Source organism: Argentina silus (assembly GCF_951799395.1).
Source record: "Argentina silus genome assembly, chromosome: 2".
Classification (NCBI taxonomy): domain Eukaryota; kingdom Metazoa; phylum Chordata; class Actinopteri; order Argentiniformes; family Argentinidae; genus Argentina; species Argentina silus.
Genome location: NC_139656.1, coordinates 7,239,610 through 7,257,355, shown reverse-complemented (window position 1 = coordinate 7,257,355; position 17,746 = coordinate 7,239,610). Strand labels below are relative to the sequence as shown.

Sequence of the window (17,746 nt, the reverse complement as noted above, 5' to 3'; positions counted from 1 at the left end):
ACACACACACACACACATACACACACACACACACACGCGCATGATGCACGCACATGCACGCACACACACACACACTTACGCACACACACGCGCACGCACACACACACGCGCACGCACACACACACGCGCACGCACACGCACACACACAAACTCGTTTTCTGGTTTCTATCTGACCTTGACTTTCTGATTGGCAGCTCTCCATCCTATCGCAGTCTCTGATTGGCAGATGTCCCAGGAATCCCAGCTCCTCACTCTCCTGTGACTGGCAGGTTGTTATCCTTGTCCCAGCTAATCAGCAGCAAGCTCATTCTTCCTCTGAAAGTTGTAATCATAGGCAAATACACTTAGATTGGGAGAATATCTTTTTTAAATTATTTGTAACATAAATGATGTCTAAACAGAGGATGATGTTGACATATAATTACATAAACAAATATTTCATAAACATGTTCATAAACAAACTTAAACTTAACTTGAGTGATTTGTACAAACACAGAAATGCCCAACACACTTGGGTTATAGTTATATACAACATATATACAATAATATACAATAATAAGTATACAATAAAAGATCATGTAAGCACATATTTATGAACATAAAGTATCAAAAACATAAAATACATCAAGGAGACTCTGAGGAAGGCATACTGTATACATGCCAACATGTCAGCCGTTCTGTGTGTCCCTCAATCAATTTTCTTTTGATGCAGACAACTGACAACCTATTTTCTTAAGACTATATGCCACTGTGTCCATCAAATGCACTTTGCCTACAAAAAAAGGAGCCACTCCGCTTCTGTACATGAAACAGTGGCCTTCAAAGCGGAGTGGAAAACGTGACTGCAGTTGCAATCTGATACAGTGCTTTAGGTGGCAAGGTAGCTAACAACAATTATGCTAACACAAACTTCATATGCATTTCTATGCTAGTAACAGAGTAGCTTGGTAGCAAGAGGGGGTAAAAGACATTTAGAGAATGTTTGTTTCATACAAAAAAGTTTATATTTATTTCAGAAATTGTAGTGGAAGACATCCTCATATTTCACTGAAGTAGCAGCCATCTTGATGTGAAATGTTTGTTTGTCCCCCCCCCCTCCATTAATTTGATTGGGTTCTTAGCAATCAATTCAATTTGCACCCTAATATGGCATGTTTAATGATAATTTGGCATCCTAACTCCTAAACAATCTCTATGGCAAGATGCATCTTTTCCCGTAGTTTCATAGAAATTGGGCCAATCAGTGTAATTTCGTACATGTCCCATCTGTATGGCATCATAATTGTCCTAGTGGTGTCGGAGAAAAAACTTGCGACATGTAGGAATGGACAGAGACCAAATCATAGTCCCCTCTCCGATTTCATCAGTGGGAGACAACAAAGAGCCAACAATCATAAATAAATAATCACTCTTACCAAGAGTTAATCAGGTCCTCAAACAGACAGGGATTGTATTTGTGGAGGGCTGAGAAATGCACTCTCCACCTTTGTTCCTTGAAGAATCACAGCACTCAATAGCGCCTCATTTCATCCTGAGGGACATTTTCAGCTTTTATTTCGGAGTAAAACTGTAGAGGGCAGTAGAGACTCATACAAGGTAGGAAAATCTAAATTCATTCTTCGTTATCAAAACATAATCTCATAGTACAGAAAACACAATATCAGACACAATGTGACAGCATTATACCCTAACTCCCTTTGAGGATCCTGGAGGTTTTAGTCACATTATACCAACATATTCAACTCCATATAATAGGAGGTTACTGTCATGTCCCCCTGGTGCTCTTAAGACATCCTCTCGGCAAGTGTTGAAATGTTTGAGTTGTGGCTGGGTTCAGGTTCATTGTCTCTCTGAGTGAATGTGACTGTTGGTGAAAGTCCCACATAGCCCGTAGCTCCAGGCAACAGGATTCACAGTGAGTGAATGTGTGTTAGTGCGCCCCCTTTAGACAGTTCTCCATGGCCTGTAGCTCCTGTAGTTCCTGACAGTGGGGGCCACAGTGGAGCAAGAGGAGTCTTCTGGCCTTGGGGATCACTGAGAGAGCTGGACCAGAGGCACCACTGAAGGGGGGGGGGGGGTGAAAGGAAAGGGATATAGGGCAGGGAAGAGGAGGACGGGGAGAGGGGGGGAGTAGGAGTCAAGGAGAGGGGGGGGGAAAGGGTGCAGAGATAAGAGCAAAAGGGAGGAGAGGGGAAGGGGGGCAGTGGTTGAGAGAGGTAGAGATGGAGAGTGAGCAGTAGGGTGGAACAAGATGAATGAAACAGGTTTAATGATTACTCCCACACCAACTCATAAAAGCTATGAAAGTAAGAAGTTATGAAGATGATAATTATGTTCTGTTCTCTCCATCCCAATAACATATCTACTCACAAGCACAGTTATTCAGTTTTAGAGTAGAGAGTACAGTCGTACTTTATTATTCCCCAAGGACAAATTCATTTTCAGCAGCAATTATCTGTGTTTTCTAGCTGTATTTTGTTTGATTAAGTTAAAGGTAGACTCTGGGATATGACATCATGCCCGTGAAAACAGAACAACTGTCATCAAAGATATTGTAGAGCAAACAAGAGTGTTTCACTGCCCTCTGACATAAGATGGCAGAGTGCATGCGGCAATCACATTCAATCTACCTTTAATTATAGAGTCTACCTTTAATTACAGCAATACATTTAATTCATTTTGACAGATTTCTGGTGTTCTCAAGGTATTTTTGCCTCTGCAGTTTGTGTTTGACCCTATATTACTGCTTGTCCCTCATTAGGTATCTCACCCATTGAAGTGCAGCTGGGCCAATTTGAAGAGCTGTTGTCCCAGTTCAATGCTGTCCTCTCCATACTGGGAGCCAATGGCTACAACACTGCGCTCCAACTGGGATGCTGCCTCTTGCCAGTGACCTGCACAAACAGAGCGAGTGGATATTAAATATAGGTGCTGTTGACATAAAGACACATGCAGACACAGACTCACACACACACACCCCCACAGACAGACTCAGACAGACATGCTGTCCTCACCGATAGTGGCATATGCGCGGGCCATGGCATCTGCTAGCTCCCCCTCTAAAGGGTGAGTTTCTCTCAGGTAAAGAGCAGACTGAGAGACCGCCCTCTGCAACAAGCTAAGGGCCTTGTCTGAAACAGAAAAGAACATGTGTTTTAATGTTATTTTAAAATGACAATTAAGTACCAAACACTACAAACATACCTGCATGCCATGACCTGATGAGCACAGAGACTCTCACACACGCATACACACATACACACGCATACACGCATACACACACACACATACACACACACCTGGTTTGTCTCTCTCCATGAGGTCCACAGCCAGCTCCAGATTAAGCCTGATCTCCTTCAGTCTGTGGTCCAGCTCAGAGCGAGACACACGCTGACCACAAGAACACACGCACCATCTCCCGTCGCCCTCACTGCACTGCTGTAACACACACACACACACACGCACGCACACACACACACTCAATCAATCAATCAATCGTAAGTGAATGAGAAGCTTGTCACCACTATTGAGGGATGACATTTCTTAGTCTTACAGTCAGACTTCAGTTACAAATCATCCTTTTATAGAAGCAAAACTAAAAAGTATAATTGAAAAATGTATAGAGAAAGACAATATGTAAGCCCCCACCTTTAAGGGTCCCTTGCACTTCCCACACTGCATCCCTATGTCTGTCCCTGCTGTTGACCTTTCACCTCTGCCCCCTGAGCCCTCCCTATGCTCCTGGCTGCAGGTCTCACACTGACACAGGAAGTAGTACTGATCCTGCAGGAGACGCTGACGCTCACAAAACACCATCCTACTGGAGTGAGGACCTGGGGGAGGAAGAGATAGCAGGGGAGGGGGAGCGGGGGTAGGAAAGAGGGGTAGAGATATATAGAGAGAAAGAGATCATAAAATGATTGCAAGACAAGTAGAGATAAGAAAAGAAAGAAAGACATATAAATGTGACAGATACTGATGTAGCAGGGGAATGGACGAATGGATGGATGGATGGTAGGAGAAGACCGAGCCTATCCTCACCATAGCAGTGCAGGATCTCCTTGGCAGGTGCGATGGCTCTAGCTGCTCTGATAGTGACAGTTACTCCACATGCAGAACCTCTGAGCCCGATAGAGACCGGATCAGTAGAGACCAAGTCCGTAGAGACCGGTTCTAGAGAGCCTAGGTCAGCGCTGACTCCAGTCCGGAAATTGATGCTGGTGTTGGGGCAGCAGGAATGGTTCAGAACACTCAGAGTGGGGAATATCGCCGTGGCGATGCGGACTTCCTGCCTGGACTGCACCATAGTGTCTCTCTCACCTGTGAGGGCCATGGAGGGAGATTAACAGGGTAAATGTCATTCTATGGTTAAACATTAAGCCCTACTGTGAATGAGACTTTTTTTGGTTCAAGCAAATGTTGTCCCTATTGAACTGTTATGACGGTATTGCTACAACAGTGTGTGCTAAAGTGACTCACCTGTATCTTGTAGCATACTCACTGCCTGGGCATTACACCTCAGCTGGAGCATGTGCCTGAGAACTACACATCCCAGCAGGCTTAGCTCCGCAGCCCAGCCCCTGCTCTCTTCCTGGCCATGTGATTGGCTGCTGCACTTTCTGGTCTCCCAGGACACAGGTGGAGGCCCTGCCCTGCTGAGCCTTAGGTAGAGTGTTGCTATGGTGACTGCACACAGATAGCGCATGCTGGGGGCGTGGCTACTCAGGTGAGGCAGCAGGTGATAGACACTCAGGTATGAGTTGCCATAGTAACACGTAGAGGGGTCATCAACATTGCTTTCTGCTGAGGTGGCTTTGAAAGATACAGAATGCTTCTTTGGGCTGGTCTTTTTTGTTATTGGCTTAGAATTACTGTTCTCATCTCTGATTGACTCCCTTGCTCTCTGTGCCTCCTCTAATCCCGCCTTCAGAGCCACCCTCAGACCCAGCTGTGACATCACACCTGCGGCCCTGAGCTCTGCTCCGATTGGACACTCCCAGCGGTGATGCCCCTCCCACGCCCCTAGTCGGCACCCCTCTGAACAGTACCGGGCGTAGCTGCATCCCTCACACGGCACGGGGCTCACAGTCTCTTCCAAACACTGGTGGCAGCGCCTGTCCTCTGTCCCAAACGCTCTCTCAGTCTCTTGCTGTCTCTTCATCCCTGGTATGAGCACACAGCTGTATGCCCTATCCTCCAGTATGACCTCCCCAGCCACAATTCCCTCTGTGGTCACCAGGTGTCGCCCTTTCTCTGGGCTGAAGCAGACAGACACATTAGGAGAGACAGAAGACACAGGATCAGCCCCATTCTTAGCCTGAGAGTTTGGCGGTTTTGGGTTTGGCTTTTCCCTCTTTGTCCTGCTACCCTCTCTCTGGTCCTCTGATCCCTGTTTGGGCTGCTTCCCTCCCCCTTGCCTGTGGGGCAGGTGGTTAAGGCATTGGGAGCGTCGGTCCTGTAGTTTATGCTGCAGGTGAGTGGGGTACCCATGCTTTAGGGCCCTAGCAATATCCTCAAGGCACTCCTGAGAAGAACACAAACATTAGAATTGGCTCAGAAGTCAAAGAAAGAACTGTTGTGTATCAGTGGAGGCAGACATCGGAGGAAAAGCTCATTGTAATGCATGGAATGGAATGAGGAATTGTATCAAACACATGATTTGATATCATTCCATATACAATGAGCCTTTCCTCTGATGTCTCCCTCCACCAGCCTCCACTGGTAAACATACATATACAGACAGATGCATGGATGTGAATGGCTCACCTGGTAGCGCTGCAGGTGGATGAGAGCTGCGGAACGGTTGGCGTAGCACAGGGAGAGCTGCTCTGAACTCTGGGATGCAAAACACACCCCCTACAATACACAGAGAGAGAGAGAGAGAGAGAGAGAGAGAGAGAGAGAGAGAGAGAGAGAGAGAGAGAGAGAGATGATTTTGTGTATGCTTTTGTTCCATTCCAGTGCTGACACACATGATTCAATTGAGTAAGGAGCACACTTGATTCAACTCATTCCATGAATCACCTGTGAGTAGTGCAGGGCAGCGGCAGTGTAGTCCCTAGCTTTAAAGCTGGCATTGCCCTCCTCCCTGCATCTGGCAGCGCGCTCCGGGTCCTTCTGCACAGTGTAGTCTTTAGAGCTGTTGGACAGAAAGTCAAGGTCCTCTTGGCTGGAAGACATGTAGAGAGAGTGAAAATAAAGCAGTAGATAGATATGAGGAGAGTGAAATGTAATAAGGAAGGATTTTGGCCCAGAATCTGGACGCAGAGTGGTGCTTTACAGGGTTCTGGGCTAGGACTGATGTCTCTATAGAACTTAATGCATACTGGTAAATAAATGTTTCTCAGTAACACATTTTCACAAATTGATCTATGTTAGGTGGTCCCTGATGAATGTTGTATAGTCTTCTGATGATAGTCATTCAGATAGCTATTATAAAACTATAAACGGTCAGCTATGATAGTGTTCCCGATCTGACAGAAAGTGTGTTTTTAACAGTAATCTAATGAAATAATGAAATGATTGGAAAATAACAATGACAGTTGCTTACACTTATAACACTTGGTCCTCCAAATCTGTTTCATGGTGACCAATTACGGCTATTGATGATATCATGAATATGAATGTTATATTACTCAACTTTTGCAGTAACGATTGTCAGTCACGCTACACCCTTGTTCATCACATTTTTTTGTAAATATTCTAGGTGATTTTGATATTCCCATGCACTTTAGATCGTCTATATGAATATAATTGTCAAAATATGGATATTTTTCATTTACTCATCTGTAAGACGTTGCTGATGGTTGCAGATGACATATTACTGATTGCATAAGTTATGTTATATGATTCGAGTCCAAAATATGGCTTTTCTTTCCGAATTAAACAATTAATGTTTAACAAATGTTCAAATATTCTTGAAAATAAATGCAACCATCATCAATTAAGTTTGGCCTTAGATACGTCTTAAAACCACAATTAATAGAGGGGGGACACTATATAGCAAGGGAACACATACTGACAAGACACCGGCTATTAGTAGTAGTAATCTGTTACCACCATGACACACCAGCTACAATGTATGTCAACTTCACTTGTCACGACCCAGCACAGTAACACAGCTTTTGATGTGAGAGCCGTGTGGCCAGAGCGACACACAGCCACAACTCACGTTGTTTGAGACAGTCCAAATTCGAAAACGTCATCTATCTCCAACAGGTTCGAGAACCACTTCTTTTGATCAGGACTGTGTCGAGTCCATTTCTGTTCAACATGCTTTTGCCACTCGATACAAGGCAGGTCCATTCTGTGATGCTACTTCAGTGAGAAACTCGTGTGCGCTTCATCTGTGTTTTCTGCAACTGTGGATGTTCGGAAGATATCTTGGCTCAAGGGACTGGTATAAGAGTTCAATGTCAATTTGCTGTTAAGGCTCAACTGTTTCTTTCACATTTCAATGAGAACCCGGAAATAGATTGTACGGTGCGACGTGAGGACGTCAGTGAAATTGGATGACCTCTCGCGGGTTTTGCAAGTGGAACTTCACGCCGTCCCACGCAAGAAAGACAGGAAAATAAACAAACCAGCTGGCAAAGGAAAACGTCATTATTCAAGTATGAGTGTGAAACTCAGTGAAGGGGCAATTGAGGTATAGTGCAACACTAGAATACTGCTTGCAATAAGACATGGCTTGATGCTACCGGTTTTGCATGCTATGGGTTACATGTCTGGCGTTGCAACTTTGTAGCCATTTTAGCTAGTTAGGACTCTGTTAGCCCCATTTGTGACTAGACTTACTACTTTCTACATTTGGATGTTGTAGACTTGGGGCTAGCATTCTGTCAGAGATAGATATGAAATAACCCCTCTTTCTAAATAGTTAACTTACGATGTCAGTGACCTGTGTGGTGTAGTTTTGCATTAATCTTTCCATCATCATCATCGTCGTCATCATCATCATCATTCATTACTTATTGTTCTGACTGACAGTAGGCATATTAGGCAACCTACCAGAAGACTAAGTTTTTATGAACAGATCAACAACGTTGATTTGCTTATTGTAGGCCCTGACCAAAGGCTCAGAGGTGACCAACCCTTTGCTTCAGTTGGTGGTGAGTCTAGCCCCTTTTTGCTGTTGTTTGCAATAGGTTCAAAGTCTCAAATATTCACACCTTGCCTTTTCTGCAACTGACCCCTTACTACTTTCTCCCTCACAGTGAGTACAGCAAAGTGTTTTGTGTTGTGCACAACTGCTGTACAATGTACTGTGACAAGGGTTGTAATGATTATATAACTCCTCTCATTATGTTCTGTTGTTCTGCCACAACATTATTCCCTCTCCTGTCACTTAGAACATCAGACGGATAGAGGGGGGTTCTGGTCCAGCCAGGTTCCGGCTCATGATGAGTGACGGCCTACACTCCCTGTCTTGTGAGTCCGAGACCTGCTTTGTCGCCGGCCTGACCTGTGTTCCTGCTGGTTAGCTTAGATAGTCATGGCACAACAGTATAGCTTTATTTTCCAGCCCACCATTTACCTGGTATTCACTTTAAAAGACATGTAGGTCTTAGCCTGGACCTGGCCCTGCCTCTAACTATCTCTATTGTGTGTGTGTGTGTGTGTGTGTGTGTGTGTGTGTGTGTGTGTGTGTGTGTGTGTGTGTGTGTGTGTGTGTGTGTGTGTGTGTGTGTGTGTGTGTGTGTGTGTAGCCTTCATGCTGGCCACCCAGCTGAACTGTCTGGCTGAAGAGAACCGTCTGCTCCCCCACTGTGTGTGTATGCTAAAGAAGAGCATCACCAACGTACTCAAAGATGGGAGGTATGGATGTGTTCTCTTTCTCTCTCTCACACTTCCTCTATTTGTAAGTGTTTGTGTTTTATTTGTTTGTGTGTTCATGAATGTGTGTAATGTGTGTGTTCTAGGCGTGTGGTGGTTGTGTTGGACATGGAGGTGGTGAAGTCAGCAGAGGAGATAGGAGGGAAGATAGGAACGCCCTGTCCCTATGTGGAAGGTAAGACTCAACTCAAACTAATCAAGTTGGAACCCTGTCTGCTATACCCCACTTCAGAGTACCACAATAAAGGAACATATCTCAAGACTCTGACAGTCTGAGGGCTGTTTGCAAAACAATCTGACAATTTTTTACAAAAATAACAATTCCATTTTAAACAGTCAGGACTGCACTTTGAAATACTGCTGGCTGTAATAGAATTGCATGCAATACAATTTTTTCACCTTGCAGGTCAGACCACCAGAAGCCTGCTCAGAACAGACCCCCAGAAGCCTGCTCAGAACCCCCCTGTTCCCACCTCTGCCACTCCTCCAAGCTTCCCGAGTAGTAAGTGTATTGTACTGTACTGGAATAAATAATTTTCATTTGTGATTGAATGCATTTCATTGGAGTTTGGCATTACTCCATATATGTAACCTTTAGTTATACAGGTTAGTCTCATTGAGATAAAATAATTCAGGAAACAAACCGAAATTTCAATTAAAAAAAAACCTTTGAAAATAAATCGCAATATTCATCTCTTAAAGGAATTATAGGAATAATAGTTTGTCTCCTAAATTGACTGAAATTAAATTAAATTGAGCCCAAACCTGGTGTCATCTCTGAGGTGCCAGGTGTCACGCTTATTCAGTTTCCAAGCTCCAATAGTACTGTACAGTAGTATCTCCAGTAGAGGGAGGCATATACTCACACAAAGAAGGTCTACTGCTGTCTGTTCACTGTTAGCTGCTCCCAAATGTGGTATTAGCTTCAATGATACAATAACATTGTTATGGCATGATCTTAGTCAGATTTATTTTTCTATGGTCAGTTTAGAGATTATAGATTCTATTGTGTACAGGGACCTAGCATGGGAGGGGTGTTTTGTGATTTTGAGGGTATGTGTGTACTCAAAGTTCAAGGCTTCATGAATATTTTTTATATTTTGTTGTGATTTGAAGAATCAAATTGCTGCAATGAGAGAGAGAGAGAGAGAGAGTGAGAGCCCTAATTTGACTCAGCAGAGATTGTCAGACTACTTCTTTCCTGTGTTTTACTTTGATCCAAGTTACCTACAATCTGTTACAGCAGGAACTTCCTGATTGATTTGTTGATATGAAAGTCCTGTCCTGATCTAAATGACCTGATGATAGAGGAATTTTGTAGAGTGTCTATTTTTTTCTCGCTCTTAATCATTCTCTCTGTCTTTCTTTCTTTCCGGATACCGTGTGTATGAATATTGATGTTACTGTAATTACCCCTCGCCTGAAAATAGCTGCTCTATCCGTGATTTCCCCCAGGACAGTATTCATGACACACACATACACACACACTCTTATCAAAGGGGTTATTTGTTGTGTTCCACAACAGGAGCTTAAACATGGGAATGTGGAATTGGACGTAATTTTATCCTTGCCAATTCTCCACTGTTGCAGAGTATTGTTATCATCCATGCTAAACTGGGGCAGGGTGTGTAGAATACATTATTTACAGACTAGCCTGTGTTAGCACTGCCGGGGCTTTTGTCAAGCGTGTCCCAAAATGTGTGCAAACTTTTTGCTTCTGAAAATGTGGATTTGAACTGTGCAAGTGCTTGGGCATCGTCAGTTTACTCTCTAAAGAAAGGCAGTACGCGCAAACAAACAAACATGCACAACAATACTGTACATGGTCGCTGATTTGTAGTTCTAATGGCTCTGTGTGGCTCTGTGTTGCTCTGCAGCATCCGCCACTAACAGAGGCTCTGGTAGAGATTGGGGGAAGAAGACACCCATGGCTGCCCCAAGCACTCCTGGAGGGTCTGCTCCTAAAGTTGTCCCCATCGCCAGCCTCAACCCCTACCAGACCAAGTGAGTGTGTGTGCTGTAGACAGGGAGAGAGGGAGAGATGTTTTTGTTTAATCTCAGTGCTGACACACTTAATAAATTGTCAATCCTTTGACTAATTGAATCAGGTGTGGTAGAATTACAGTAGGCTTGAAGTTGAACGTGTGTGTTCTGCCAGTTGAAATTAGTGCACATGAGTGCACTTGCCAGACCCTGCGTGTGTGTGTATCTTTGAGTGTGTGTTTTGCCAGTTCAGGAGCGTGCAAATGAATGACTTTTATATACAAATGACCTTTGTATCACATTTTCTACCTATTCTCAAAATGCTGAGTATTGCATATGATTTCACTTGATCTCTGTGGATAGGTCTATTTCCTACTTCACATTGCTCAGCAAAAACATTTTCTTCACTGTGCGACTCCATCTCCCCGACTGCCATTCCCGAGCAGCACTCAGGGGCGTGTGTGTGTGTGTGTGTGTGTGTGTGTGTGTGTGTGTGTGTGTGTGTGTGTGTGTGTGTGTGAGTCCATTTACATGGAAATGAAATGAGATGGCCGCTCTTGGCTCACAAACGGGCAATTTAACGGCAGGTACCACTGGGTTTTTATGGTCCGCCGCTGAGTTGTTGATTCTGTTATTCGGCCCGGCGGGGTTTGGGCCAAGCCCATACTTTACTCACTCCCACAACCTCTTTACCTCCTCTAGGTTTTCCTTTTATTTTGTTGTTTTTCCTTTCTTTCCCCCTAATAGGTAGTTTAACTCTCTCTCTATGGCCATAGACTTGGTCGTAAAGATAGACGATTGGAAATAAACTAGACTTTCACTATTTTGCCCCATCAGGAAGGTCAATTTAAGCCCCTTGTGTTGGGTTTCAATATCCCGTTGGAAAGTGCCACAGGGTGTTGTTTACCCATGGCTCTCCTTACACTGAAGTTGTACTGGAGGAATTGAAACTATACTTTTGTGTGTGTGTGTTTAGTAATTGCATAGAGAAGTAGTTGTAATTGGCTTTAAGGTGCCATAAATCCTGGTGTAGCAGTCTTATCCACAGTGAGCAGTCAGAGAGGTTCACATCGGGCCAGCAGCTGCTCTCATGATAGGGATTTAATTGCTGGCAGAGTTATGGTATGAATATCCCTCACTGCTCAATTACCAATGCAGTGAAATAGCAGACTGGTACACAAACTGGAGCGTTGCTGTTGTTGCTGTTGTTAAAAACAGAACAGGACACATTTCAAATGCATTCAGGTGTTGGCAAGTGCACAAATAGGCTATGGAGTCTTCAGTTGTGAAAAGAAAGTTTCAGGATGATTCTCTATGGAACTTCAAGACCTCAAAGAAACTGATCCAATTTTTATTGAATTGGTTACTGTACTTTGAGTTTGGATGCTTGCACACTGTATGAATTCAAAGGGAATAACTCAAGTCACCTTACAAGTCTTTCTGCTAATATTTACCTGGTACTACTGTACCTGCGTGTCTCAGTGAATCCCAAAGAAATGAATGTTATTACTAGAAGTATGTTTAGATACCATTGCACTATAAAAGTAAATCCCAGGTAGTTAGTGGCCAGTGACGTAGACTGTAACATGGATCCTTCCCCCCCTCCCTGTCTCTCAGGTGGACCATCAGAGCCCGCGTCACCAACAAGAACAGCATCCGTACCTGGAGCAACTCCAGAGGAGAGGGCAAACTCTTCTCCTTCGAGACTGTGGATGAGAGTGTGAGTAGACCTTTGCTGTGCGTGCGTGCGTGCGTGCGTGTGTATGTGTGTAGCGGGCTCTCTCCTGTGTTTCTCCCACCGTCCTCCAAACTACAGCCCCCCTACCAACAACATCGATTTGGTCTTTATTGGTTTCAGTTGAACGCTATTGGTGTTTGCAGACCTGAATGTTGATTTGAAGCCTTCCCCACTATATTAGTTTGTGAGTTTGTGTGTGTGTGTGTTCTTTGTGTAGATCTTTGATGCAGGGGAAGCACCCTAACAAGCCTCCTGACCATGGCAGTTGTACAGTCCTGTAATTTCCTGTCACCTGACTTAGTGAGGCTAAACCTTGTGTCACTGGGATGTCACTGTGCTGAGCCTGTCAGTGTTCTGTTCTGACAGTCTCTGTGTGAACTATGTTGATTCACAGGGGGAGATCAGAGTCACTGCTTTCAATAAGGAAGTGGACAAGTTCTTCTCCCTGGTGGAGACGGGCAAGGTGAGTGTGTCCTGAGTGTGTGGATCCACAATGATATTCAGCCACTGTTGGAGGAAAACTGGAAATTCAATAACATTTGTCGTAGAATCCAGTTGGTTCTTAATTTCACGTACCTTGGTTTGACTGCAAGGTAGAAACCGTATATGATTTCTTCTGAACTGAGGTGTCGTATGACCGTGACCTCCCTGGAACATTTGAACATACTTGTCAAACACATGTACAGGTTTCTCTTCAGTCTCTACAGTCCCTACCGGTACGACCAACTGCACTTTATAACTCAATTAACCCTTAATCCTTCTCCCAGCCTTCTCTGACTCACGTAACAACTGCTGCCAATGACTTTAGCACAGCCCCGGATTCAATTTGTGCCCTCTGCCCTCCGAAGATAAATAAAGAAATGAATCTATGTCCCTGGCCTGTCGTGATATTGACAGGCCTGTGAGTGGAGGTGTCTAGCTCATTGGGATGAGAATGCTATCACATTAGTTTGACTCTCCTATCTCTCTGTTGGGTAAATGAAGAAGAGGGAGGGAGAGAAGGATGGAGGGAGTAAATGAAGGTGTAAATAGAGTTTAAATTGTTCTGTTTAGCTGACTCACAGTGAGTGGCCTCTATTTTCTGGTGGTTTTCCCATAAAGAGCAGGTGATGAGGACAGTAATAAGGTCTTATTGTCATGTATACATCAACCTCAGCATTCTAAACATGTTATTTGGTTAAAAAGACCTCCGCTAATAAAGTCTGGAACCTATTTCCATTACTCTTATGACAAGATGGCTCGACAGGATTGGCAACATGGTTGTACACAGTATGGCAGCGAGATATATAATATATAATATATATATATATATATATATATATATATATATATATATATATATATATATATATATGTATATGTATATATATGTATATGTATATATATGTACATGTATGTATATATATATATATTTCACTGCCATATATATATATATATATACACAGTCATGGCCAAAAATATTGGCACCCCTGCAATTCTTTCAGATAACAATATAGAAATCACACTTGCAACCAGTTTAATGTTGACGCAACCATTGTGTTGTGTGTCTATGTGTATCACAGTGAGCATGGAGAAAAGAAAGAAGAGCAAAGAATTGTCTGAGGATTTGAGAACCAAAATTGTGGAAAAGCAGGACAATCTCAAGGCTACAAATCCATCTCCAAAGATCTTAATGTTCCTGTGTCCACTGTGCGCAACGTCATCAAGAAGTTCACAGCCCATGGCACTGTAGCTAACCTCCCTGAACGTGGACGGAAGAGAAAAATGGATGAAAGATTGTATGAATGGTGGATAAAGAATCTCAATCAACTTCAAAACAAATTGAAGCTGACCTGCAGACACAGGGTACAACAGTGTCAGCTTGCACTATCCGTCGCCCTCTGAATGAAATGGGACACTATGGTAGGAGACCCAGGAGGACCCCACTGCTGACACAGACATAAAAAAGCCAGACTGGAGTTTGCTAAAACTTACCTGAGGAAGCCAAAATCCTTCTGGGAGAACGTCCTATGGACAGATGAGACCAAAATAGAGCTTTTTGGTAAAGCACATCATTGTACCGTTTACAGAAAACGAAATGAGGCCTTCAAAGAAAGGAACACGGTCCCTACGGTCAAACATGGTGGAGGTTCACAGATGTTTTGAGGTTGCTTTGCTGCTTCTGGCACCGGATGCCTTGACTGTGTGCATGGCGTCATGAAATCTGAAGACTACCAAAGAATTTTGGAGCGCAATGTAGGGCCCAGTGTCAGAACGCTGGGGCTCCGCCAGAGGTCATGGGTCTTCCAGCAGGACAATGACCGAAAGCATACTTCAAAAAGCACCCAGAAATGGTTTAGGACAAAGTGCTGGAGTTCTGAAGTGGCCAGCAATGAGTCCAGATCTAAATCGCTTGGGTTGGGAGAAGGCACCCTTCAAAACTGAGAGACCTGGAGCATTTGGCGATAGAAGAGTGGTCCAAAATTCCAGTAGAGAGGTGTAAGAAACTCATATATGGTTACAGGAAGCGATTGATTTCAGTTATTTTTTCCAAAGGGTGTGCTACCAAATATTAAGTTGAGGGTGTCAATAATTTTGTCCAGTCCATTTTTGGAGTTCTATGTGGAATGATATCAGATTTGGCTTTTTTTCCTCTCCATTTTTTGTGTTGTTCTAATGCAAACAAAATAAATAAACATGTGAATACCAAAGCATTTGTAATTGCAACAGTTTTCTGGGAGAAGTGGTGTATTACCTGAAAGTAGTGCAGGGGCATACTGTGCCATACTGTGTACAACCATGTTGCCATTCCTGCTGAGCTGTCTTGTCAAGAAAAACTATTTAATTATTGCAGTTGAAGGTAGCTCAGACGTGTTAAGACTCCGATGTGTTCCTCTCATCACCCTCCCCTAGGTGTACTACATCTCCCGGGGAACGTTGAAGATAGCCAACAAGCAGTACACGACTCTGAAGAACGACTACGAGATGACCCTCCAGAACGACACCTCCATCATACCCTGCGAGGACACTCGGGACCTTCCCATGATGCAGTGCAACTTCGTACCTATCGCCGAGCTGGAGAACAGAGACAAGGATGCCATCATCGGTGGGAAAGGGGGGGGTGGGCGGAGAAAAGATAGGAGGGTAGAGAGAGAATGTGTGGTTTGTAGATAGGAGGATAGATGGGATGCATAGATTACTTATAGATTACTGGTAAATTAGATAAATGGTCTTCAGGAACGAACTGTGGGTAGGTGGCCAATTGGAGGCGTGGAGGGACTGGGATATGGACAGTCAGGGTCAGAAGGAAAGTAATTTAGACAGACAGTAGGAGAGATTAAGAGATGAGAATGTTCATTCCACAGCTCGTTTAAAAGTCTGCTCTGCACCCTCTGCACCCCCTTCCCGTCTTATCTGCCAGGCAGGTAAATTGTGAGCGTCTCGGTAAAGATTGGGTTTAAATTGGTCAGCTATTGTATGTTCTGATAGGTTGTCACTCATTCTTCTGCCATGCTAGTCTGAAAATGTGCTAGTGTGACATTGGCCCTCATTGTGATAGACATCAGGGGTGGGAAGAGTTATAATCTGATCAGTAATAATCTGATTTTAATTGCACGTCCTCTTTTTCAAGACATGTAGAGGAGGAGAGAGAGAGAGCATATAACACAACACTCACATCCCCTCAGTCTCCCTCCGTTCCTGCATTGATGGAGTACTGTATGTTGGGCGGTGAGGAGTGATGTGCTTTTGAAGGTAGAGGGCTGTAAGGATGGATGTACCCACGCAGAAAGGTGTAGTATTGTGAGGAATAACTGTCACTTTTCTCTCGCTCCCCCCTGCGTTGTTAAATAGGGGATTATAACATGGTAATGAGAACTGTCAGCCTGTTCCTGTGGCGATAATGGAGTTCAGAGGTGGATGACATCGTCTCAATCATAATGGAATTAAAGGGGGCTGTACTGGGGAGGGACAGGGGGAGGAGGAGGGTGGAGAGAGAGAGGAGGAGTGGGGAGGTAGAAGGGACGGGGAGACGGCAAAGGAGGGGGATGAGGGAGGATAAAAGAGTGATGGAGAGTTAGGAAGAGGCATTTTACACGATACTTTTCACAGACGGGCAAATCTTTTTTTAGGGCAAGTTTATTTTTGAAGGCAAGTTTATGGATAGTGCCTTCTCTTCTCTCTAGGTAGGATTTGTCTGTGTATGTGCCTAAGAGGCCTTTACCCTCTCTCCTCCTCCTCCTCTCTCTATCTCTCTCTAACCCGCCCCCTCCCTCGCCACTCTGTAGATGTGATAGGTGTGTGCAGAAGTGCAGAAGAGGTGTCTCGTATCACCACTAAGACGAGTCGAGAGGTCTCCAAGAGAGCCCTCAACCTGATGGACACCAGCGGCAAAGTAGTGACAGTCACGCTGTGGGGAGAGGAGGTAATACTACGCACACACACTGTGATCAGACACACAAACTGTGATCTCGCTCCGTGGGTCTCCCGGGATGGATTTGCAGTTAGACACAAAGATATGCGGAGCATGAAGCAATTAATCTGTGTGTGTGTGTGTGTGTGTGTGTGTGTGTGTGTGTGTGTGTGTTATGGACTGTTTGATTCGGTTTTCTGGGCTGTAAAATCTGATTTGCTCAATTGAGCCCCATGACCTTGAGGATTTCAAAGGGGAAGTTTAGACCCATGTCCCAGATTTCGGGGGTGCTAAATGAACTAATAGATGCCATTTAGCTGACGCTTTTCAATGTAATGACTTACATTGCAGTGAGTGCATACATTTCAGTATATATGGTCCCAGCGGTTATCAAACCCACAACCCAAGCGTTGTTAGCGCCATGCTCTACCAACTGAGCCACAGAGGACCATACTAGCACCAAGAGCACCAACCAGAAGCTGCATGAGTATTCCTCCTGAACCCAGAAGTTTAATCTCATTTAATCTCCCTGTAAATGGTATTTCATTCACTCACATTACATTCAAGTCCCTTTGAGGGCATAATAAGACCATGCTACCTGGTGGCCATTGCTGTCTGATTATGCTCATAGTGGATAGTGATCATCAATATTAGTGTGGTGGGTTATGAATGTACCCCCTGTCTCTCTCCCCAGGCGGAGAAGTTTGATGGTGCAGGGCAGCCTATTGTGGCCATTAAAGGAGCTCGTCTCTCTGATTTTGGAGGGCGTTCCCTATCTGCTCTCTTCAGCTCCACAGTCA

At 44.3% G+C, this 17,746-nt stretch overlaps 2 protein-coding genes across 4 annotated transcripts in view; one reads left to right on the top strand and one right to left on the bottom strand.

The window, feature by feature from the left end:
- Positions 1 to 760: 760 nt before the first annotated feature.
- On the bottom strand, positions 761 to 7,370 carry smyd4 (SET and MYND domain containing 4). Of its 3 annotated transcripts, none has more exons than XM_083665130.1 (10): positions 7,172 to 7,370; positions 6,025 to 6,169; positions 5,767 to 5,856; positions 4,480 to 5,524; positions 4,042 to 4,320; positions 3,649 to 3,833; positions 3,300 to 3,438; positions 3,015 to 3,131; positions 2,771 to 2,894; positions 761 to 2,060 (listed from the first exon to the last, which is right to left on the bottom strand). In XM_083665130.1, the coding sequence occupies exons 1-10, from the start codon at positions 7,303 to 7,305 to the stop codon at positions 1,931 to 1,933; spliced, it is 2,388 nt and encodes a 795-aa protein (XP_083521256.1). In that variant the 5' UTR covers positions 7,306 to 7,370; the 3' UTR covers positions 761 to 1,930. The 3 variants fall into 3 exon arrangements, with proteins under 3 accessions (XP_083521256.1, XP_083521257.1, XP_083521258.1); XM_083665131.1 differs by having other exon boundaries at positions 3,300 to 3,435; XM_083665132.1 differs by lacking the exon at positions 3,015 to 3,131.
- Positions 7,371 to 7,574: 204 nt separating this feature from the next.
- The window catches only part of LOC310800931 (replication protein A 70 kDa DNA-binding subunit-like), a 21,125-nt gene continuing 10,953 nt past the window's right edge, over positions 7,575 to 17,746 (top strand). Inside the window, exons 1-12 of the mRNA XM_083664820.1 lie at positions 7,575 to 7,648; positions 8,064 to 8,111; positions 8,352 to 8,430; positions 8,709 to 8,817; positions 8,922 to 9,010; positions 9,242 to 9,337; positions 10,713 to 10,839; positions 12,436 to 12,538; positions 12,951 to 13,019; positions 15,449 to 15,641; positions 16,822 to 16,958; positions 17,641 to 17,746. The exon at positions 17,641 to 17,746 is cut by the window's right edge and continues 43 nt beyond it. Of these exons, the coding sequence (XP_083520946.1) occupies positions 7,616 to 7,648; positions 8,064 to 8,111; positions 8,352 to 8,430; positions 8,709 to 8,817; positions 8,922 to 9,010; positions 9,242 to 9,337; positions 10,713 to 10,839; positions 12,436 to 12,538; positions 12,951 to 13,019; positions 15,449 to 15,641; positions 16,822 to 16,958; positions 17,641 to 17,746 (1,189 nt within the window). The 5' untranslated portion in view covers positions 7,575 to 7,615. The remainder of the gene's footprint in view (positions 7,649 to 8,063; positions 8,112 to 8,351; positions 8,431 to 8,708; positions 8,818 to 8,921; positions 9,011 to 9,241; positions 9,338 to 10,712; positions 10,840 to 12,435; positions 12,539 to 12,950; positions 13,020 to 15,448; positions 15,642 to 16,821; positions 16,959 to 17,640) is intronic.

Bases quoted from the DNA above. Each gene is read 5' to 3' on its own strand.
- smyd4 (XM_083665130.1), bottom strand. From the start codon at position 7,305: ATGGACCTGCCTTGTATCGAGTGGCAAAAGCATGTTGAACAGAAATGG. The intron at 6,170-7,171 runs GTGAGTTGTGGC...CATGTCTTCCAG, and splicing joins TTTGGACTGTCTCAAACAAC to CCAAGAGGACCTTGACTTTC. The intron at 5,525-5,766 runs GTGAGCCATTCA...TGTTCTTCTCAG, and splicing joins TCCACCTGCAGCGCTACCAG to GAGTGCCTTGAGGATATTGC.